Here is a 22,230-nt window from a genome sequence, read left to right as displayed (position 1 = left end):
AGTTCCGACGAAACGATAGTTGCTTCATTAATGTCGTCGTTTATTTCATTATCTGCCACTCAGCAACATCCCCAAGTACTTTGCAATGGTCGGAGCGAAGAAGCATGTAAAGCCAAGCCTCTGACGTAGTATCCCAGCCTAAAGCCTGCCCATATGTGGTGCAGGTTAATCGCGACCAAACAGACGATGCCAATAGATAGCTGTAATGCCGACAATCCGGTCAGCACTTCGTAAGATGTACACCGATCAGCACAACACCTAGCCGAACGTCATATACCTCTCCCAACTCAAATAAGAGGTCGTCTCCCAAGAACGCCTAGAACACTTTCCCTATTTTGCTTTTTGGATTTCCAATAACAACAAGATTCATTGGTTACGCACGCGATTCCGCAACAACTACCCCTCCATCAGCGACAATGCCAGGCATCTCCAGCCTCTCAAAGTACCTTCCCCGCGCTTCTCCTCGTCATGTCCAGCCTTGCGATAGCGAGAAATGCGCCGAAGACTTTGGTCTCGACGTAATGCTCGTCTACCCAGAGACAAAGGAATCGGCTGAAGACTGGCCAGCAAAGTTCCGAGCTATCACGAAGTCAAATGTGTATAGCTTTCGTATGCGGCCAAAGGCACTGTACCCAGAGAAGAATTTCCAAAAGTCTTCAGAAGAGGGCGCAGATCTGCCGACTGATCCGAAACCAGAAGGCGCTTACGACAAGTCATCGACAAGACCGGTGGTATTTGTTGCTGAGACTCCCGAGGCTCGAACTGCGTATGAGGAGGTGCGCCAGCCTGAACCGATCGTACTCGACCACATGAGAAACCGGATACCCTTCGCCGGACGTGTCTATGGCGTGATCGAGCTGCGACGCAATTCCAATCTTAAAATGACATGCATGCTCGCCTGGGGGCAATGGGGCTTGCACAACATCGTGAAGAACTACTACGGCTGCCGGCAATCGACCGATAAGTGTCGGTCTGCAAGACAACCGAGGATCGTCACCAATCCGTCAACTGGCTTTGTTATCTTCGTCACGGTCATGTCCATGTTGGACTACTGGATGCAGTACGACATGAACCGAGGGGACTATTACCAGCGACTGTGCCTGGTTACTGGAATCACGATGGGCTTCTTGTTGAGTCAGTCTGGTCCGTCCATCGAATCGTTACCTGCGTTGATGGCTGCGATGAACTTGGCGATGACTTGCAGCGCTTTTGGGCATTTGATCTGGCGGAAATACTCCAGCACGTGTGAGAGGAGGCTGGAGCAGAAGCTAGATGAGTGGAAAGAGGAGGCTCGCCGTACCCAGATTGACTCGCGGAAAGACTCCAAGCTCGAATGCGAAGCCCAGAAGCCCCACGTTGTTAAGTTCCATGAGCTGGACTAGACGGGTCGAGTCTTGATTAGTATGCTGGTAGGGCGACGGATGAGCGAGAGGGGAACTTGTGACGAACAGTCCATGCCAGTTACGTATCTCGAGTGTGAAGGCGGTTTGGGTCAGGGTATTGGGCAGTATTTTTATTCTTGATCGTGCGCGGGTCTATTCCCATTGTGTGCCTTTTAGTCGTTGCATGAGATATTCCACTTCGACCTCCTTTGTCAGGGGAATGACCCAGTCCTGTGTTATCTGTCAGTACGCGGTATGGATGAATGAGATCAATGAACGTACTTTGTACATGCCGACAACGGCGTCTGCGTTCACCTTGGACGACCCGTTCGCGCCCAGGTCCGGATCTGTGCCGTACGTCTTGGCCTTTAACCTCAGTCTCTCCAGCACCTTCTTTTCCACCGCAGCATTTGTGATGGCCTCGTCGATGCCTTTCCTGTCTTCGTCCTTGATCAACTTGACGAAGCGTTCCGTCTCCTGCTGGAACTTGGCCTCGGCAACGAATTTGCCAAAGTGTATGCGCCGTGACAGGGACTGGATGGTCATGACATCGCAGGTGGCAGAGGACCCGTAGTTCTCCTGCGACTCTCCCCTGTCCTCGCGGTCTGTCTGCAGGCATGCGGCGGGCAGGATGTGCTTGATGTAGCAGTCCTTCAGCTGGGCGTTGACGTTAACATCGTTGGGGTGGAGGATCTGCGGGTAGTTGAGGGGCTGGAGGATGGGCTCCTGGAGGACCTCTGGGAAGAAGGGGTATTCGTCGGGCGACTGGTAGCGGCGGACGAGGGACTGCAGGCGCTCCTGCTCGCGGAGCATCCAGTCGAACAGGCTGGTCTCGGGCTCGCCAATGTCGACGCCGCCGGGCACGTAGATGGTCCGGTTGAGGGGGAACTGCACGCGCTCGATCAGATGGAAGGTGATTGTGTCCTCGAGCCGACTGTGTGCTGTCAGTGAGACTCAGGCGCGCATGGCGGGGAGGCGTACATGAGCTGGAAGCGGATGTTGGCCAGGTCAAGCGCCTTGGACGCGTCGGAGAGGTCAATCGCGTCCATAGCTCCTTCTCAAGCTCCCAAAAGGGCAGATATGGGGGTGAGTGATGTTTGCAGCCATGGCAGTCCGGTCGTGTCCCGAGCATCGGCGTGCTCTTCGGCGGATGACGCAGGCGGGTGCCGACTGGTGAGCTCGATAGTCACTCCCCTCCGCAACACCACTATCACCATCTCGAGCACCCGACGCGCCTCCCGCCTCCCGCCTCACCGCCTATTGGCCTCTTGTAGCACACGCGAGCACCTGATCTGAGATCCTCATGCGAAGATAAGGATGCCCTAGCGACGTCTCCTCCACTGCGCCGCCCGTTGAGTCTCCCGCCACGCCTGCTCGCATGGCCTCGTCCACCGCCCGCAATGGATCCCCAGGGCGCGGCCGGTCCACCAGCCCGCGCTCACCGCGGTACTCGCAGGCCTTTGACGACGACGACGAGAGCAGCTTCATAGACTCGCTCCCCGATGTAGCCCCACCGCACCTTCCCTGAGCCCACGGTGATGCTAATGCTCGCTAGACCCGCCATCTGCAAGCTTTTGGCAAAAAAGTCACAGCCACCGCCGGCAGCTTGATAGGCGCCGAAGGAGTCACCCAGCACTACCAGAACGCCATTGGCGAGCTCCACCGCGAGCTCAGGCGCCCGCTGATGCAGCGCTCCGTCTTTTCCTTCGCCCAGACCACCCCCCGCGAGATCGTGCGCTCGCGAATCTCCGTCCCCGAGATCCAGCAGCGCGCCCTCGCCTACATCCCCAACGACCTGCTCTCCAACATCCCCGAGGACAACGCCGAGTTCTCCCTCTTCCAGGGCTTCGAGGCCTCGCTGCCCGACGCCCCCGACAGCCATGCGAAGAAACACGGCCGCCACAACGCGCGCGGCCAGCGCCTGATCGGGGGCGGGGAAGACGACGACGATCCCAATGTGCCCCCCTCGATGCAGAAGCTGCGGAAGCAGCGCAACAGCATGGGCCACCGCCTCGAGATGATGGGCGTGCGCAAGCACATGTGCGTCGCCGAGATACACGAAATCGACAACAAGATCGCCAACCTCAATACCATGCGCAAGATGGTCCTCGACCGTCTGGCGGGGCTCGAAATCGAAGAGGGCGAGTTGGAGCAGGACCTGCTGACCGTGGACAACCGCATCGAGGACCTGCAAGAAGAGCTGGACGACGAGGCTGCACTGGCGCCCAAGACGGCAGGGTCGCAGACAAGCGACGAGCAGTCAGAAGGCAAGGGCGAATTCATGTCCGAGTCGATATACCAGAAGATACCCTCCTCGCCCAAGACGAAGAACAAGGCCAAGAGGCTGTCAAAGAGAATGTCCATGCCCGTATTACACGAACATCTACAGTCAGGATCCAAGATCAAGGAACTGCCCGCGCACATGGACGCCATCACCGCCATGGACTTTGACGCTCCGTGGGGCATGATGGTGACCGCATCGCTAGACGACACAGTACGAGTATGGGATCTGAGCGCCGGACGGTGCATCGGAATGCTCGAGGGTCATCTCTCCTCCGTGCGCTGCTTACAGGTCGAGGAAAACATCGTCGCGACCGGCTCAATGGACGCTTCGATAAAACTCTGGGACCTGAGCAAGGCCGAATACGCGCCCATGGATAACCGGATAAACAAGCCCGATGAAGAAAGCGACGATGGCCTGGCATTTGAGAACTCGGAAGACGCACCCCCTGCGCCACCGTCGACCAGCATGCAGGACTGCCCTCTCTTCTCCCTCGAATCACACGTCGACGAAGTCACTGCGCTACATTTCCGTGGCGACACTCTAGTTTCCGGTTCTGCAGATAAGACACTACGGCAATGGGATTTGGTCAAGGGACGATGCGTACAGACGCTTGATGTCCTCTGGGCCGCCGCCCAAGCCACAGCTACGAACACGTCCAACAGCACATGGCGACAGACGGGACGCTCTGCCGACTCCTCTGCCGACTTTGTAGGCGCCATACAGTGCTTCGATGCTGCACTTGCTTGTGGTACCGCCGACGGTATGGTACGTCTATGGGATTTGCGTAGCGGGCAAGTTCACCGAAGTCTCGTCGGCCACACAGGCCCTGTCACAGCCCTGCAGTTCGACGATGTCCATCTCGTGACCGGTAGTGCCGACAGGAGTATACGCGTAAGTCAACCATCTTCCCTCCAACTGTTCCCCAACTAACATGCACAGATCTGGGATCTCCGAACCGGCGCCATTGCCGACGCCTACGCTTACGACCACGCCATTAGCAGCATGATGTTCGACTCGCGACGAATTGTGTCTGCAGCAGGTGCAGACGTAGTCAAGGTCTACGACAAGACAGACGGAAGGCACTGGGACTGCGGACCCGGAGCTGACGAGAACGACAAGACGACACACTCCATCATTGAACACGTCAGAATAAAGGATGGCTATCTGGTTGAAGGACGTAGAGACGGTACCGTGGGTGTCTGGTCGTGTTAGCAGAACTATAGAGGTAGAAGCGATGAGGATTGTATATAAGAACGGGCTGCGCATATGCCAGTCATGTAAATGGCAAAGTGTTGTACTGCTGCAGAATACTCATTACGATATCACTACCAATCAACTTTATGCCACTGCAAGGACCAAGATTTTGTCCACCCAACGTCTGTCGTGACGCAGGCGGGCCGCTTTCAGACGGGATATTGATACAGATATTATCCACAATGCCGTGCTAAACTCAATCAAACACGAAGTCTGCCCGGGCGGGATGCATGCTTGGTCAAGACCAACTTCACTACACTGGTAGACATGAAGGACTCACAGTAAGGTTTAAAGATGTATCCGCGTTGTTTGCAGGCTATGTTACATTTCCCATCATTGCAGTAGACATGGAAACACAGTTCTGACAGGTACAGCGGACATTGCAAGCACGCGGCAGACGGGGCCAGTGGAAGGCTGGAAGCTTGGTTGGTGGTGGAGCCATGCAAGGATGGCCCGCGAAGCTCCGATCTGCCATGGTGACGTAACGCTGAACCCCGATTGACATTTCCGCGCTCTGAGACGCCTTATCCCTGCTCCCACGCCGCCGTGGCATTTGCATACTACATTCGCTTGTCCTATCTACCTATGCCTTCTCATCTCTAATTTTGCAATTGAACCGTCAATTGCTGGCATCCCTCGCGTAGGCGCCTACCTCCATTCCATCTCATCGCCGGTTTCCTCTCCCGGTTCCACGTGCTCCGCGCGAGCTCCAAATTCCCGCCATGCTCCCACGACAGGCCGCGTCGCTGTCGCGCGGGTACAATGCCACGTCCAGGGCCTCAATTCTCTGCAGACGGTTACCGCGAGCGACCAACACACAATTCCGCACATCCTTCACCAATGGAAACCCAGCATCCGCCGCGAGACGCGCCGTCCTACAGACCTCACAATTAAGCAGGCAAACCCCCACCACGACCGCGATACGAACCGTCTCGACGAAACCTCTCCAAGCTCCGCGATCACGCCTCGCCCGGTATGCGTACCGGACAGCAGCCATGCTTGGCTCTTTCGTCGCCGTTAGCGGTGTCTTGGTCATCGCCTTCTTCGTCTACGACGCCTACACATACAACGAGGACCCTATCGCGACCGATATCCCCGTCTCCGAACTCGCACTCAGCCCGAGGAGAGGAGGGCCAAAGAACTTGCCTATCGCCGACCACTTCGTTGACGACGATGAAACGCCCGAGAATAAGAAGCTCAAGCACAAGCCAAAGTTGGTCATACTGGGTACGGGATGGGGCAGCGTGGCCCTCCTGAAGCAGCTGAACCAGGATGACTACCACGTTGTCGTTATTTCGCCGTCCAATACCTTCCTTTTCACGCCGATGCTGCCTTCCGCTACCGTCGGAACGCTGGAGCTCCGGTCACTTGTCGAACCAGTCCGAAAGATTGTTAGGAGAGTGCGCGGGCATTTCCTCAAAGCAAAGGCTGAGGACGTGGAGTTCTCTGAGAAGCTCATCGAGTGCTCAGCTGTAGATGCCAAGGGCCAGGAGCAACGGTTTTATGTCCCCTACGATAAGCTCGTCGTCGGAGTCGGATCAGTCACAAACTCGCATGGTGTCAAGGGTCTCGAACACTGCCATTTCCTCAAGGATATCAGCGATGCCAGGATTATCCGTAATCAGGTCGTCAAGAACCTCGAGTTCGCGTGCCTACCGACAACATCTGACGAAGAGAGGCGAAGACTTCTATCATTCGTGGTTTGTGGTGGTGGACCTACTGGCGTAGAGTTCGCGGCCGAGCTGTTCGACATGCTGAACGAGGATCTCTGCAAGCTCTACCCCAAGCTTCTACGCAATGAAATCTCCGTTCACGTTATACAGTCCCGAAGCCATATCCTGAACACCTACGAAGAGGCACTGTCTCAGTACGCTGAGCAACGCTTTGCCCACGACTCGGTCGACATCCTCACAAACTCGCGCGTCAAAGAAGTCCAATCGGACAAGATTCTCTTCTCGCAAAAGGACGAGAACGGCAAAGTGGTTACCAAGGAGATCCCCATGGGTTTCTGTCTATGGTCAACTGGTGTTGCGCAGACCGATCTCTGCAAGCGACTCGCCGCCAAACTCGACGGACAGAACAACAAGCACGCACTAGAAACCGACACACATCTTCGTCTGAATGGCTCGCCTCTCGGTGACGTTTACGCTATTGGTGACTGCGCAACCGTCCAAAACAACGTCTCTGATCACATCGTCAACTTTCTACGCACGACTGCCTGGGAGAAGGGCAAGGACCCCGAGAAGCTGCAGATCTCGTACTCGGACTGGCGCGGCATCGCCAAACGCGTCAAACAGCGCTTCCCACAAGCAGCGAACCACCTTCGCCGCCTAGACAAGCTGTTCGAACAGTACGACAAGGACAAGTCTGGCACTCTGGACTTTGGCGAGCTTAGAGAGCTGCTTTTCCAGATCGACTCGAAGCTCACATCCCTACCTGCCACCGCCCAGCGCGCTAACCAGCAGGGTGAATACCTCGGTCGCAAGTTCAATAAGATCGCCCAAGCAGCCCCCGGCATGGCTCTCAATAACGTTGACTACGGTGACCTGGACGATGCGGTATACAAGGCTTTCGAGTACAAGCATCTGGGCAGCTTGGCATACATCGGCAACGCAGCCATCTTCGACTACAACGGCTACGGCTTGAGCGGCGGTCTGCTGGCCGTCTACCTGTGGAGAGGCGTCTACTTTGCACAGAGTGTCAGCCTCAGGACAAGGTGTTTACTCGCTATGGACTGGACCAAGAGGGCGTTGTTTGGACGAGGTATGTTACTCCTTCCTTGGCAGTGTATTATTGTGCCTCAGCTAACATGCAATAGATTTGATGAACTTCTAAGCGATACATGGCTTGCTTTTGCGAAGCGTAGATCAATAGACCGATGACCGTTTTTCGGTATCTCATCTTCCTATGTAGATTATTCCCTGTTCGATCTACTGAGGGCGGCTTGATGCTGTCACTTTTACCAATATACTTTACCTTGTTCAACAGTATACATGTAAGCGTCGGTGAAGCATTTGGGTTTGCCCTACCAAGCGTATAGCTGAGCCCGCGCCGCGGCGTAGCTATTGGAACGTGATTCACCGCCTCCTTCTCATGGCCATGTTCACATCAACCCAGATTCAATATCGTTGTTCAATATTTGCTTAGTTCGTTAGTCGGTCCAGGTCCAATGATAACCAGATACAGGCACGAAAAGTAAGCCGAGTCACGCCATGGCAATAACGGGCATACAAAGTAAGCCGGGTCACACCATAGCAATACACCCCTCTACCCCACACTTCAACGGAGTTTTGTCTTTGTGTTAGCTGAGCCGAGATCTCTGTGCTTTCAGCGCGATCAATAGACTTGAAAATACACCGAGTTGCTGTGCAACGCTCTCGTGGTGGAGGTAATGCGGATAGGAAAACCTCACGCCACTCGTCAGCGTACGACGAGCGTACACAGAATACACCGTCTTTGGTAGAGGCGGTGCTGCTTCGAGGATGTGTGCTGGTGCAGGTATGATACGGGGGTAGGCAGAAAAAGAGCAAGTGAGTCGATGAGGGTGTATAAGTATCACCGGCTTCTGCCCATTTCTAGAAGCAAAACAGACAGCATCTTGAACGACCAGATCTTCCAAGACAAACATCTATCGCTTAGTTTAGAACTTCATCTGAATCCTTCTCAAGCAAATATGCCTGCCATTACCTCATCCATGCTTTCTACTCTCCTCCTCGCCATTCCTCTGCTCTTCCCCTCGAGCACCGCTGCCGCCGCAGTCGTCAAGAAAGATGTGTCCTCCGCAGTTGTAGTGGCTGCCGAAGCAGCCCTTGTAGACGCAGCCGTCACCTTCACCTCATTCCCCAGCCGCTCTGAGTGCCTGTCCAACCAGAGCGGAACCCGATACGCGAACCCCGATGCCGGCTGTTACCATTTGCCCGGGCAGTCCATGGATGTTAATGGCATAGCTGGTGGTTGCCGTGGTATGTATCGTGATCTCCCCACTGTTGAAATAAAGCCATGCACAGCTGACATGCCATGCTCAATGCAGTCTTCATTTATCAATCCGAAAACTGCGATGGTGGCGAACGGCAGGTCGGTTCCGGAGAGATTTGTGTGGATATCTCGAGCTTCAATACTATCAAGGTATTCTGTGGTTAAGCGGAAATAGCTCTAGGAGAGTTGTTGAGGTTGCATCCCGAGGATCTCAAATGAGATTTGAGGTGGAAATGAGGTCTGGTTTTGTGCTGTCGTTTCCTTAATCACTGCATTCAACATGCGACTCTGATATTTGTACCGAGAAAAGACCAGTGTAGGTAGCTAGGTCAATGAAGCTGCGTCGCGCTGATGAACGTACTCTTAATAACTTATGTACCCGTGAAAATGCAGTGTAGTCGAAGCGTGCATAAGTCGGCTGCCCCGTAATACTGTCTTCAAGGCTCTTGCTCATCCATTGCTTCGAGCCGCGTGCGGACCATGTTAGGATTCGAGTGTCCTTGTTCGTCGGTCCAGCATTTCAACACTTCTTCGCGCATAATCCTGCGTGGAGCTCTCTTGCCTGTGAAAAGTTCGAATTGAGCGAAACCTTGTTCAGGCAACAGATCAAGGCCATCCAAGCAGATCCATGATGCTGACGCTTCTTCGCGAACTTGTCTTGTCAGTGGCGTATTGAGCGTTCGGTAAGCTAGTTCTATCACTACACCTCCAGAGGGAGACTGCATCCATTGAGTGGGTAGCGTAAAGTCAGGCGATGGTTCGTCACCTACGGGATGCGTAGGTATGCATGATACAATGACTGTCGGTGCGCGGAGATCTTTTGGCCAGGGATCGGTCCTTGACTCAAGTATGCGAAACGTGGGTTGAGATCCCTGGACGAACGATGGGAAGAGCTTCGCCGCCGATGGGCTTGCAGCTAATGCGGAGAAGTAGCTGACTAGCTTTTGTGCGTTCGTGATTGTTCGGTTGAAGATCACGATGTTCTTGATGCCAAGCTGTAGCATGGCATAGATTGCCGCCCTAGCCATACCTCCTGACCCAATGACCAGGCTGGAAGTGGTCGTTGGCCGCACAGCATTAGCGGGAGACAGACCTCTTCGTATGCAAGATCGGATGCCTATCCAATCTGTGTTGTCGCCAAATAGCGCTTTGACAGGTCCGGATTGGTTCCGTTCCTGGTAGAGCTCAACCCCATCCGCATCGGGAATGCTGCCATCGTCGTTGAGGTGACGAATTGGGAGAAGCGTGTTGACTGCTCCAATCGCTCGAGCGTGACGACTTAGCGAGTGTGAGAGAACAACCGCATCCACTTTGAATGGCTGGCTGACTGCAGTGCCGCCAAAGTTTGGCCGCCGTATCAGCTCCCGTATGTTTTCGTCCAGTGTCGCAGTTTGGAGGCGGTCAAAGTGGTGAGGCATACCACACGCTCGATATGCCGCATTGTGCATAGCGGGGCTAAGACTGTATCCCGCTGCGGCACCGATGATGTAAAACTCCATAGGGTCGTATGTAAACGAAGCATATAGGATATGTGTAGCTTCTGTCACAGTAAGCCATGAAGTTTCTGGGTTTCTTTGTGCTCTGGTCTCGAAATCTGCGCTCTTTCGTAGCTTTTCTGGTATTACAGGAGTCAGAACCTGGTTGAAGCAAGCAGAACGGCGGCCAGCTCGTCCGGTGTTGTAACATATTATGGGTATTCTCGGTGACTTGGCGTATATAGTGTTGCGGAATGACTGAATGGCGGCGTTATCGTCCATGAAGTTCGCTGGCCGGGTAAAGCGTACCAGGCTGCAGCCCAATCGCATTGCTGTATCGTATTTTTCGAGCCAGAATACATCGTACCAGTCCATGGCTGCGTGAAGATGGCCTATTATCTTGGTTGAGCCCCTCGACGCAACGATTGCGCGGATCAGTTCCTCGTCCATGGTAAGATCTACAGTGGCGAACTCAGGTGCCATTCGTAGACCGTACCACAAGTTTGCCAGGTAGGATGTTGTGGAATGGCCTGAATGTGCTGAAGGCGGCATCGTGTGAAACATTATCGGAGTCACGGTACTCCTCCGCACTCTGAATATACTTTTGCTTATGTTCTCCGCGTGATCCGCTGTAAGCTGTGCGGGTTCAACGACTATCTCGAATGCGTCACAGCCAAATTCCAGCTCTTCAATGTCGACTTCTTCAGGCGTAAGATCTGATAGTTCAACCTGAACGGCGCATGTGTAATTTCTAAGCTCCAAATCGACATACGATAATGGGAAGTGACCAGGGTCGAGCGTGGGCGCGTCACTCTTGATCTTTCTGCGGGTATTCGTGGGAGATAGGATAAGTGCCAAAAACTTGAAGAATGTTCTTTCCGCTCGTTTTAGCGTCAGGAATGCTGGCACAGAGGGCTGATGTGCAGGTGCAACCGAGAGGTGGGCTGCGTTCGTTTCGGATATGTTGTAGAACTCGTAGTTCGAGCATCGCCGGAAAACCGGAGTGCTGAGAGCAAGCAACTCTCGAACTTTGGATTCGTCCGTGTCTAAGTATTCGCGTACACTGCGCACGTCTCGTGTAATGTGTATCACTGGGTGCGATGCCGAGAATTCATGCAGTAGAGCTTGGCTACTGCTATCCAGCGGAAATCCTCCGTTACAGACGATAATGGCGCCTCTGCTGTGGTTTTGTAGTGTGTCGCGTAGGATCTCCTCCTGCCGAAGGCCACGGTTCGAAGATCCGAACTGTTTGCGATACGCAGCGGTCGAAAAGCCTGTTGCGGTGTGGAAGACACTCTCCATGTCGATGACCCTTCGCTGGCAGGCTACTGAAGCCATCATTGCCAGTGTTGCTTTGCCTGTGCCATGCATGCCAATGAGCACGATAGACGCCCGGGAGTCAAACATTCTTCGGCATTCGTACTGTGTGGGTGCTGGTGTTGACCTTGCCGAATTCGGTAGACTTCGCTGTTTGGACGCCGGCGGAGATGGTGTTGGGAGCGAAGCTCGCCCGTCCATCGCTCCGGTTTCCTTGTTCATTGCCGCAAATGAACGCTTCGCACCAACCGTCATGGACGCCATTGTTTACGGGACTTGGAATTTGGGAATTGTAGTTCCAAAGTGTCAACAACATGAAGCAGAACATGGTGCTGCAGTTGGCAGCGACGAGTGCCTTAGCGAAACACGTGATAGCGATGAGCCCCGCTTTTCCAGGGGGATAAAACTTTATCCTGGTGCGCAGACGCTTCCCCGGCTTTCTCCAGTGCCTCACTAGGTAAGCTCGATGGCTTCTTTAGCAAGATGCTCGACCACCCCATATCTGGGTGATCACCAATCTGCTCTTTCGGCAAGGCTCTATGAGGCGCTTTCGTGTTTCTTGTGCGACGGCAAACGATCGCTGCCGAACCCATGTCTTTGCAAACCCAGGAGAAACGCCGCCAGGTCACACAAGACATACCGGTAAAACGGTTTCGGGTATCAAGAGCTTGCGATCAGTGTCGCAATGCCCGCGAGAAATGTGACGCGAACCAGCCCAGCTGCTCTCCCTGTCTGGACGCCAAGCGCACGTGTACATACACGTCAAACCCGAAGAAGCGAGGGCTCCAGCCCGGCTACATACGCAGTCTTGAAATGACACTGGCCTTCATTTTCCAGCAGCACGCTGAGATTGAGACTTCAGTACACGAGCAACTGGCCCAGGAGAATACGGTCTTGCTAGCGAGGGGTACTAAGGACTCGAATCGTTTACACAAGAGCTGGACCAAGAGCAGATTTTGTCGAGATGTTACCAAAGCATTGTCCGGAGAGCAGATAGGAGCAAGCGAGGACAGGCCGCCAAGTTCAGACGAAGATAGCGAGGTGGACACTGAAGATGCCACGCTTCTCCAGATGACACCTAAAGCTCAGTCTCAGCATTCGGTACTAGCCCTGATTGACTATCTTGATGAGTACTGACTTATGCAGATATCATGGCAAAGTGGTACGAACTACGCGATGCGCCCACCTCCATTGCCGGACCTTCATTCTCCGCGTCTGCAACAATCTACAAGCTCTTCTCCCCTTACCCCCCTGCCGACAGACTGCTGGAGGTTGATCGAGGTATACTGCACGTATACACAATGCTGGCTGCCCATTGCGGACAAGCTTGAGATTCTCAAGCTATCGTATTCTTATGCGGAACAAGGTTTGGCTCTGTCAAGCGATATGTCCAACTCGGGAAGTTATGCAGAGATGTGGAGTGTATTTGCAGTCGGCTCTACGCATGACGACGTGAGTCTGGCAGGAGATAGCTACCATCCATGGCCGTCCGGAAGACTTTACGACATCGCGAGGCAACTTATCCCCAATGAGCTAGGCAAATTCGAACTAGGTCACGTCAAGGCCCTTCTCAATCTAGCATTGTTCAACATCCATGGGAAATTATTCGATGCTGCCTGGCATCTTGTCGGCGGTGCTTTACGATTAGCCCTCATGCTTTCAGAATCGCCAGATGCTGTTACACTTCGGCTCAAGCATGTTATCTCGAGTTGTTTTGTGCTCGACAGCCTCTTGGCCTTACATCTCAAGCGGCGCCCGTACCTCGACAGGGCCGATCTTTCGTGGATGGGCAAGATAGAGGAAGATGGAATGGAAGAATGGCAGCCATGGATTGGGCATCTCAATCTTGGTCCATCACGTCTGTCAAACTCTCCGACACTCGCTTTGAGCACTTTCAATGCTCTCATGGAACTGGTTGACATTCTCCGATGTACGTCTATGGAGCGGACAGCGCCAAACTTTCTACATGAGATGATTGGTCGACTTGAGATGTGGAAGTCAGCGTTACCACCAAAACTCCATTACATTCGGAAAGATCCACCTTCTACACCACCGACCCCACCTGCATTGCTTCTCCGATTCACTTATCTCGTCACTGCGTTTACTCTCGTTCCATCTCAGGCATGGCTTCAGCAGATCTTGGACATGTTGAACATTCTACAACAGCAGCTTGGGGTCACAAGAATGCCAGCTGTTATCACCTGCTTATTACAAAGTATCAAGAGAAGCACCAATAGTCTGACTCTGGATCAACCGACACATACACGAATTCACGAGTTATTTGCTGCTCTTGGCCATTCATCACAAGAGACTTCGGAGAGAGCATCATCGGCTTTGCGATCGATATCGGCCACTTTAAGAGACGCGTCTTCGGAAGATTCTGGAACCGTTCAGACCTCTCCGCAGTCTCTCGTCTCACAACATAGCGGTCCGTTCACCGATCGGTACCAGCAACCGGCCAACCAGTCTACTATGGTCCATCCAGATATGAACGTTAGCCATGCAGGCCACAGTCTTCAACCATTGGAACCCAATCTATTCGATTTCGGAATGGCCGGCCCGATCTTCGACCCTCATGATCCTTATAATGCTTTAGTCTCGGGTGATTTGGGAAGTTTCCTCGACGACTTCGCTTCAAAGCATGGTGCCAAGAAATTACAAAACCAACCGCAGTTTATGGAGAACCTCGGATTTTCATCGGAAGTAAGCATGGCCGATCTATTGGCGGCTGATACTGGCCGTTTCATGCCTACTGCATCGAACCTAGGCGTAGATAACAGCGAGGAATCTCCTCAATTCCCGCTCAATACTTTCTACGATGCTGGTTGAGCGCGACTGAAGGCTCTTGAGCTCAAAAAGAAGGCAAGGCCTCGCTATCCAAGAAGTCCAGATTAGCAGAGTCAAGACGTGCGCCTTCATCATTCTGGGCGTCGCATTTAGGAACGATGCTTAATTGTTGGGTATCTTCTACATATAGACTGTCAAAGGATAAAAAGCACGGGAAATTGAACAAGAAAACCAAGTCAGCTTCCACCTCATAGCCGCGCATACTCGGCTTGTCCCACGTTGCTTACTTCGTTTCGCGGTCTCTCCATAGATGCCAATGCATCATACACCGCACCCGTACCAAGCTGCAAATCATGGCACATGGCATGCCACGCGGCCGCAGCGCGCTGTGCCAGTTCTTCAACGACCCCCTTATCCTCTCTGTTCATGACTCGATTGAACAACTCCATGCTGACCCAGCCCTCAAATCCAATGTCCTTGATGATGGCACGTGTGACATCTTTCACGGGCAAGTACGCTCCACGACTAGTCTCGCCATAAAACAGCCTGCAGTTTCTGCTCCAAGACATGCGAGCGGGCTGTTCGGCGTTGTAGAAGGGATGACCGGGAAGCAACGGTCGTGCGAGACGCTCGGCGTCGACGATCTGGATGAAAAATATCTTCTCTTTGTGGGGTTTAATCTGGGCAACCAGTCGTTGTGTCGATTCGCGAACTGCCTGATCAGCTCCTACGACCTTTCCAGATTCGGCGGTAGGGTCCGCATATATTCTGCCCAAGATGTTGAAGCTGTCCAGGCAGATGCCAAAGTTTGTTCGATCAACCCGTTGTACGATATCCCAGCATACTTCCCATTTGTCAACGTGTGTTCCCCAGCTCAGGCTTTCGTATGCGAATCGGATGATTGGTGTTTGTTGCAGCCCAAGGTCTGCAATCTCTTGGAGATCACTGACGATGAGATCTGTATCGGAGGATGTCTGGTTGGGTGGTAGAAACGACGAAGGGACTTGGACTATGTCTGTTCGGAGAACATGCGCTAGTTGCATCCAAAGCTTCATCTCTTCGACCCGCTCAGCGTGTCGCGTCCTGTCCAAGAGACCCTCGTAGTGCATGAAAGGCTGCAAGCATATGATCTCCAGGCCCAGGGAAGAGCAAAGATCGTAGACTGAGGCAGCGCCTGCGAGCAGGTCGGATGGCTTGTCGGACCCGGCGTGATCGACCAGGTCCTCGTAGAAGAGCTCGATGCCTTCTAGTCCGTGTTTCGCCGCCATGGAGAGTTTGTGTTCGAGGCTGTGACCAGCGTAGCATCGGCCTAGCGACATGGAGGAGATACCTGGGCGGCACGGCATGATGCTGATAGAAGATAGAAGATGGAGGATAGAAGATAGAAATGGAGGCGTATGTAATATGCAGTATGGTATTGTAAAGGTGGAACTACAGTATGAATACTGAGAGGCTAGCAGTCATACTTGTGAAGCTGATAAGACATCTATAAGCAGCTGGCGTACATTCAAGGCCGTTCATAACCCACCGATATCCTGATCAACGCATCCTGCACGACCGTTTCCTACCATGCACATACGCATTGAACCTTCCTCGTCCAATCACGCTCAATGAGCACTTGTCGCTCGCTCCCCCGGAATAATGTTGGAAAATGAAACACAACCCTTACGCAACCGTGATGTGCCGTGGCAAGCAGTAGGCAAGCCCAGCCTGGTGACATCTTGGTGGTGCAGATGGAGGTTCGGCGCTAGCCGGGCGGAAAAGAGCTCACACCCGTGCCCAGGTGCATCGCGCCACTTCGGTCATCGGTTCCCGATCGAAAAATGGGCCGTATCACTCTTGCATCCCCAAGCCAAGGCGCGCTATAGGAAAACACATGAGACCTATACTCCTGTTCATGGCTTTCTAGGCAAGCGAACGGCTACAGACTTTCACAATTTACCGCTTTGTGTACCCAACAGCTAGATGTGAATGCTGCATAACGCTGTAGAAGCGCAGCGGGCAGTTTTGGACGCCGGTGGTTTTTCGCAAGTATGTCATCGGTTGGTTGACGTCTGTACGACCACTCCCTCGATAAGAAAGATCCGATGCTTCTAGTGATCCGGGCGTGCGAAACTGTCCGGCTGTACCATTTAAGCACCTGCAGTAATGCATCATCAATGGCCAGCGCGAAAGCAGAGTCCGCACCGACCTGACAGCTAAGCTAGAGGCGCTTACTCTTCTGCGCGACCGCGTGCTCGGGGTCGAAGGCACGTGGAGAAAGCCTTCTTCCCGTCGGTAATGATTAGCGGTTTCGAGCCGGCATAGCCGACACGTGTGAAGGCGTTTGATTCTCATGATGCGGAAGGCCAAACCGCCCTCTGTGCTTTAGGGGTAATGACGTTATTTGGGATCGTTGGTTGGACACGCGGTTCGCGGTCATGTTGCCTTGGCTATCTTAAACACAATGGTCTTAGTGATAAGTCTACCTCGGCTGCACTGAGGACTTGCCAACAGATTGGCCCCTAATCCAGTGCTGAAACTCGAGTGACCATGCAGGCAACCAGGAATCGCTATTGTAACCGTCTTCTGATCCAGAAATATCCTGAACAGTGCACATCACGAAGAGTCTAGTCACGAAGGCGGATATCAAAGAACTCCCATGTGATGCACATTGATCATGATACATTCATTTGCACGCGACTACGAGTGCGTGTTACTACATAACACTCAAGCCATCTCAGTGTGCTCATCTGCCCTTGCCTTCTCATCCCTGATCGTCAAGTTTACTTCCTCATTCTCCTTCATCCTGTCCACAAGGATACCATGTGCCTTGAAAGCGGGCTTGATGGTGAAGAGCTCGTCCATGCGCTCAAGCGGGACTCCCTTTGTCTCGGGTATCAGAAAGAAGACAAAGGGTATAGAGAGCAGCATGAGGCATGCGAAGAACATGTATACTCCGTAGCCCATGGAGGCAAACATCTGGGGTGTGAAACGAGAGATGATGAAGTTCCAGAACCAGTTGTTTGCTGCGGCGAATGCTTGACCCAAGGAACGCGTCTGCTGGCTGTACATCTCGGAGTTGATGACCCATGGAGTACCGTTCCATGAAGGGGTGTAGAAGGCTGTCCAGAGGTAGAAGAAGAAGACTGCGCTGATACCGCCGGAGGAGAGTTCGCCCGAAGCGTTCTTGTTGTTGGTTGGGTCAGCGATCTTGATGTAGGCAGCGATGTACCACATGCACAGAGATCCGCCTGTTAAGTAGTTAGTGTATGTTTCGTATCCTTTTGATGGATTGAAAACTTACCGAGAGCGCCGAACATGAGGAGCTTAGTGCGACCGAGGCGGTCGATGAGCCAGATAAGCCAGACAAAGGTCAGAACGCACTTGACGACACCGAAGATACCAGTGGTAAGGAAGCCTTCCGTGACGCCGAGACTCTTGAAGACAGTTGGAGAGTAGTAGTTGATTGCGTTGATACCGGATCCGTTCTGCCAGAGGAAAAGCATGCCGCCGAGGAAGATGCGGTATTGCACCTTGCGTTGTTTAAGCGCAAGGAACGGCTTCCAGAATCCAGGTCCGACAGTGATTCTGTCATGTTCGACCTGAGCATCTATGGCATCAAGCTCCTCCATAATATATGTGTGGTCTTGGGGAAGGTTACGGATCCAGCATAGATCCTTCAGTGCTTGTTCGCGCTTTCCCTTGGTCAGGCACCATCGAGGTGATTCCGGCATCCAGAAGGCGCCAAGCAAGAGGCAGCCGGCAGGAATGAGTTGCACAGCGAACGGAATGATCCATTGCTTGTGGGAAGGCTCCATCGTCTCCTGAAGACCATAGTTGATCCAGCTATGAGTGTGTCAGTACGTGTTACTCTCGAATGGAATCCAGGTTGCATGACTTACAATCCAACGAGACCTCCCATTTGCCAGCCGAGCTCGTAGATACCGACCAGCCGTCCGCGCACAGCTGGTGGTGATAATTCGGAGATGTAGATAGGAACCATGTTGCTGCATCCACCAACACCCAGACCTGCTAGTACGCGACCACCAATGATCAAACCGAGGCCTCGGTCGCCATTAGCACCCAGCATCATGCCAGCACCCAAAATGAACTGGCTATGTCAGCATTTGCTCCAGTATATCTGTAAAGTACTCGGGTGACTCACAATGAGTACCCAGAGAATGAGCGACTTCCTCCTGCCAATGTAATGACTGGACGCATACGCTCCAAAAGCTCCGAAGAATGCACCAGCTTGGTACACCGAGACGATGTTGGCCTTTGTCAGATTCAACTCGGCGGGGTCCATCTCCGCGAAACGGAATTCCTCAACGAAGGATGGCAGGGCCAAAGTCGTGCCAATGAAGGCACTGTCGTAGCCGATCATGCATGCTGCCCATGATGCAATGCATGCTGCTGTGTAGACTCTCCAGTTGTAAACCGCCTTTGGTGTTGGTCGATCTTCGACGATGGTAAGGAGACCCATGTTGGTGTAGTGTTCCGATGTGCCTTAGGAAATCCAAAGTGATGGACTCAGATGGCACCGATGAAGGTTGCTAGCCAGACAGGTAGGCGTAGCTGGGGCGAGATGAGGAGTACTTCAATGGACGAAGATCGGCCTACACCTATATATCCCGACCGAGAGGAACCCGGCAACGTGCTGTTTTGCGGAGTATGTGGAGAAAACGCCACAAACCCCATGGAGATGAGCTATGAAGGTGTCAAGCAGTTGCGCATGTGCTCATTGGCCGTCCAATTCGCAGAAAGGTTGATGCTGAGCTTGGCCCGGAAGAATCGCTAAGCACCCCCAGGAAGAATTGAACATTGTGCGATTGCGGAGAGGAACCATGCTCTCGCCGACCCCAGACCGTTCCTAGGGACCTGGATTTTCGCGCCGGTCATGCCTAGTTGGGAAGTGAAGGAATTACCCACAGGGTTGGTGATGCTGCAGGGCCCGGAAACGCATTTACACGCGAGGTTTAGTGGCCGGGGCATCTTCGCTGATTGGGAGGAGGACGCAGCTGTCAGTCGCACACCGGACCGTCGCATAGCCTGCACGCGCTTGACTCGCGTCTCCTCCACGCGCGACATGACTTTTTCCGGTCCCCAACGCGTTGAATCTGGGGTATCGGCGCATGCGTTGGACGTAATCATGGAGCGCTTGTCTTCTACCCCGAATACCCGCTTTCCGAGGATTCAATATCTGGAAGAGCATCAGGCGTCACCAGAACGGCAAACGTCCCCAAACTTCATCTTCGTCTCCTAAGCACACGACATTCACATCCCACCATGTCTACCGAAACCAGCATACCAGAAGTCTCGCAAACCGAGCGCCATGGCTACCTCTTTGGTCACCCGATCGCCCACTCAATGTCGCCTTTACTACACAAGACTGTGTACGACAACCTTGGATTGAACTGGGCTCAATACCCTCTGGAGTCAAGAGACATGAGTCTGTTCCTGCAATTGATCAAGCACCCTCAATTCTACGGTATGCGCAACACGACGAAACAGTAACTTGAGTAGCCGACTGACAATAGTGTAGGCGCCTCGGTCACAATGCCCCACAAGGTCGCCATACTAAAACACCTCGACGGCCTAACAGAAGAGGGAAGGGACGTAGGCGCAGTAAACACACTCTTCATCCAACAAGACGCTTCAGGGAACCGGTTATACATGGGCACCAATACCGACGTCATCGGGATAAGAGATGCGTTTGCATACAACGTGGATCCAGCGAAGTTCGAGAACAGACCTGCGTTAGTGATCGGTGGAGGCGGCGCAGCGAGAAGCGCAGTGTATGCGCTGAGGAAGTGGATGAAAGCCAGCGCCATATATCTCGTGAGTGACCAGACAAACGCATTCCTAGAAGGTGGAAACTCGTTCTGACAACATCACTCTAGGTCAACAGAGATCCCACAGAAGTCGCAGCTGTAATCGAAGAGTGCACAGCCCGCGGCTACGGCGACTCCCTCGTCCACGTCTCCTCCGTCTCGCAAGCGCAAAGCCTCGAAGGTGTCGGTGCGATTGTAGCCTGCGTACCAAACTTCACACCCGTCACACCCGCCGAAATTGAGGCGCGACAAGTTCTCGAATGCTTCCTTGCGAAGTCGCACAAGGGAGCTTTGTTGGAGATGTGCTACCACCCTACGACATGGACGGAGATTGCGGAGGTAGGAAAACAAAATGATTGGCAGATCGTGCTGGGGACAGAGGCATTGATATACCAGGGTCTGGAACAAGACCGGTATTGGACAGGGAAGGCCGTGGCGGATCTGCCGGTGGTGCAGGTACAGGAGGCTATTGCTAGGAAGTTGAACGAAGCAAGGCTGTAGATATTAATGGAATTGGACATACACACAACATGCGAGGCACGGGTGAACATGCGAGTCCTTTGTCAACTTGGAAAGGGTTGAATTGCAAGTCGCTAAGCCCCGGGCCGCGAGTAGTCTAGATTGCGTACTCGCCGCCATACCTCGCGGACTGTCCTCTCTTGACTCTGTCGGCCTGTTTCCGTGGGTGATGGCCCCGCAGGTCTGTAACGAAATATTAGCATAAGCGTCGTTTTGATTTACTGCAATACTGGCTTACCTGATAGCCAAATATAATCGGCTTCCCAACCTCACTTCCTCTATAGGCGCGCCAGGCCAGTCCTCCGGTGGATTTGCCGTAGTCACTAGACCTCCAGCTTCTTGCAATATAGCAATGCCAGCCGCGACGTCCCACTCCCAACAGCCTCCCTCCCACCAAATGTCAAACGAACCCATCGCAACATATGCCAGATCGAGCGTCGCACTCCCTAAACTTCTCACACCATGCACCATTCCTCCTCTTCCCTGTCTCCCCCCAATTTCGGCTGCCATGTTGACAAAGCTCTCAATTTTGCGATGCATATTGCCATCTGGCGTATCCCTCCTATCTTTACCCCATTCACATGAAAAGACACATCCGCTAGGCGCTTTCTCTGGCATAGGTGGTATTGGGTTGCGGACGAGTGGGAGGCGTTGGATTTCGTTGAAGAAGGCCCCGCGACCGGCGCAGGAAGAGAAGAACTGGTTCGTGAACGGCGCGTATATGACGCCAATGAGCGGTTTGGACTTGTATATGAAGGCGATGCTGACGCAGAACATGGGGAAGAGGTGGATGTAGTTTACGGTTCCGTCGAGCGGGTCGACACACCATGTTGCGGAGTTGTCGATCAGGTAGTCGCGAGATGAGCCTTTGCTGTAGGATTCTTCGCCGACGAATCTGCTGAATGTTAAGGTATGCAACTGAAGAGTTCTGGAGCAGGGGACATACTTGTGCTGGGGGTACTTGTCAGCTATCGCCTTCTTGATAAACGCTTCAACATCTTCATCTGTCTCGGTAACCAGATCAACAGCATTCTCCTTCTGAACATGTTCATCCTGTCCCGTCGCATTCCCACCCTCTATCCGCAGTTGCGCAGCATCCATAAGCATCTTGCCGGCCTGCCGGCCTAGCTGCACGGCAAACGCATAGATCTCATCTAGCTCTTCTCTTGATATTTCCATCATGTTGATCGCGGGTATTGTGTACATGGTAGGTAGATGTTTGGCTCAGAAGAAACGCCATGGCGACCGACACGCGCCATAACGAATCGCGTCCCAAAACCTCCGTCTGGAACCGTACCGGCTAGAAGCGGAAAGCGACCTGATGGCTGTATGTAGGGAAGTGGGACGTCATGCTCGCAACTGAGGGCAAGAAGGCCGATCGTTAGGGGTGGGGGTAAGGACTTTTCCCCTTCCCTACGTTCCGA

The 22,230-nt window shown here is 53.3% G+C and overlaps 10 protein-coding genes across 10 annotated transcripts; 5 read left to right on the top strand and 5 right to left on the bottom strand.

The window, feature by feature from the left end:
- Positions 1–521: 521 nt before the first annotated feature.
- Positions 522–1,382, top strand: J4E84_005257 (uncharacterized protein; the record flags this gene model as incomplete). The annotated part of the gene is made up of 1 exon (XM_049387854.1): positions 522–1,382. The coding sequence occupies one exon, from the start codon at positions 522–524 to the stop codon at positions 1,380–1,382; it is 861 nt and encodes a 286-aa protein (XP_049244094.1).
- A 153-nt stretch (positions 1,383–1,535) lies between these two features.
- On the bottom strand, positions 1,536–2,431 carry J4E84_005256 (uncharacterized protein; the record flags this gene model as incomplete). The annotated part of the gene is made up of 3 exons (XM_049387853.1): positions 1,536–1,613; positions 1,665–2,316; positions 2,364–2,431. 3 exons carry the CDS (start codon positions 2,429–2,431, stop codon positions 1,536–1,538), a joined length of 798 nt encoding a protein of 265 aa, XP_049244093.1.
- Positions 2,432–2,760: 329 nt separating this feature from the next.
- On the top strand, positions 2,761–4,878 carry MDV1 (Mitochondrial fission protein; the record flags this gene model as incomplete). The annotated part of the gene is made up of 3 exons (XM_049387852.1): positions 2,761–2,886; positions 2,938–4,557; positions 4,606–4,878. The coding sequence occupies 3 exons, from the start codon at positions 2,761–2,763 to the stop codon at positions 4,876–4,878; spliced, it is 2,019 nt and encodes a 672-aa protein (XP_049244092.1).
- Positions 4,879–5,642: 764 nt separating this feature from the next.
- On the top strand, positions 5,643–7,755 carry J4E84_005254 (uncharacterized protein; the record flags this gene model as incomplete). The annotated part of the gene is made up of 2 exons (XM_049387851.1): positions 5,643–7,683; positions 7,739–7,755. 2 exons carry the CDS (start codon positions 5,643–5,645, stop codon positions 7,753–7,755), a joined length of 2,058 nt encoding a protein of 685 aa, XP_049244091.1.
- A 1,577-nt stretch (positions 7,756–9,332) lies between these two features.
- On the bottom strand, positions 9,333–11,711 carry J4E84_005253 (uncharacterized protein; the record flags this gene model as incomplete). Its single annotated transcript, XM_049387850.1, has 1 exon — positions 9,333–11,711. One exon carries the CDS (start codon positions 11,709–11,711, stop codon positions 9,333–9,335), a length of 2,379 nt encoding a protein of 792 aa, XP_049244090.1.
- Positions 11,712–12,278: 567 nt separating this feature from the next.
- Positions 12,279–12,824, top strand: J4E84_005252 (uncharacterized protein; the record flags this gene model as incomplete). The annotated part of the gene is made up of 1 exon (XM_049387849.1): positions 12,279–12,824. The coding sequence occupies one exon, from the start codon at positions 12,279–12,281 to the stop codon at positions 12,822–12,824; it is 546 nt and encodes a 181-aa protein (XP_049244089.1).
- Positions 12,825–14,722: 1,898 nt separating this feature from the next.
- J4E84_005251 (uncharacterized protein) lies at positions 14,723–15,742 on the bottom strand (the record flags this gene model as incomplete). Its single annotated transcript, XM_049387848.1, has 1 exon — positions 14,723–15,742. The coding sequence occupies one exon, from the start codon at positions 15,740–15,742 to the stop codon at positions 14,723–14,725; it is 1,020 nt and encodes a 339-aa protein (XP_049244088.1).
- Positions 15,743–17,183: 1,441 nt separating this feature from the next.
- J4E84_005250 (uncharacterized protein) lies at positions 17,184–18,939 on the bottom strand (the record flags this gene model as incomplete). Its single annotated transcript, XM_049387847.1, has 4 exons — positions 17,184–17,707; positions 17,761–18,302; positions 18,359–18,567; positions 18,622–18,939. 4 exons carry the CDS (start codon positions 18,937–18,939, stop codon positions 17,184–17,186), a joined length of 1,593 nt encoding a protein of 530 aa, XP_049244087.1.
- Positions 18,940–19,742: 803 nt separating this feature from the next.
- QA3 (Quinate dehydrogenase) lies at positions 19,743–20,788 on the top strand (the record flags this gene model as incomplete). The annotated part of the gene is made up of 3 exons (XM_049387846.1): positions 19,743–19,944; positions 19,999–20,294; positions 20,357–20,788. The coding sequence occupies 3 exons, from the start codon at positions 19,743–19,745 to the stop codon at positions 20,786–20,788; spliced, it is 930 nt and encodes a 309-aa protein (XP_049244086.1).
- Positions 20,789–20,880: 92 nt separating this feature from the next.
- J4E84_005248 (uncharacterized protein) lies at positions 20,881–21,988 on the bottom strand (the record flags this gene model as incomplete). The annotated part of the gene is made up of 3 exons (XM_049387845.1): positions 20,881–20,989; positions 21,045–21,701; positions 21,753–21,988. 3 exons carry the CDS (start codon positions 21,986–21,988, stop codon positions 20,881–20,883), a joined length of 1,002 nt encoding a protein of 333 aa, XP_049244085.1.
- Between the last annotated feature and the right edge of the window lie 242 nt (positions 21,989–22,230).

The sequence above is a fragment of the Alternaria hordeiaustralica genome (assembly GCF_023758085.1).
Source record: "Alternaria hordeiaustralica strain BMP 2776 chromosome Unknown scaffold_9, whole genome shotgun sequence".
Lineage (NCBI taxonomy): Eukaryota > Fungi > Ascomycota > Dothideomycetes > Pleosporales > Pleosporaceae > Alternaria > Alternaria hordeiaustralica.
Note: the sequence above shows the minus strand (reverse complement) of the source record. Positions and strands in the feature narration are given on the sequence as shown.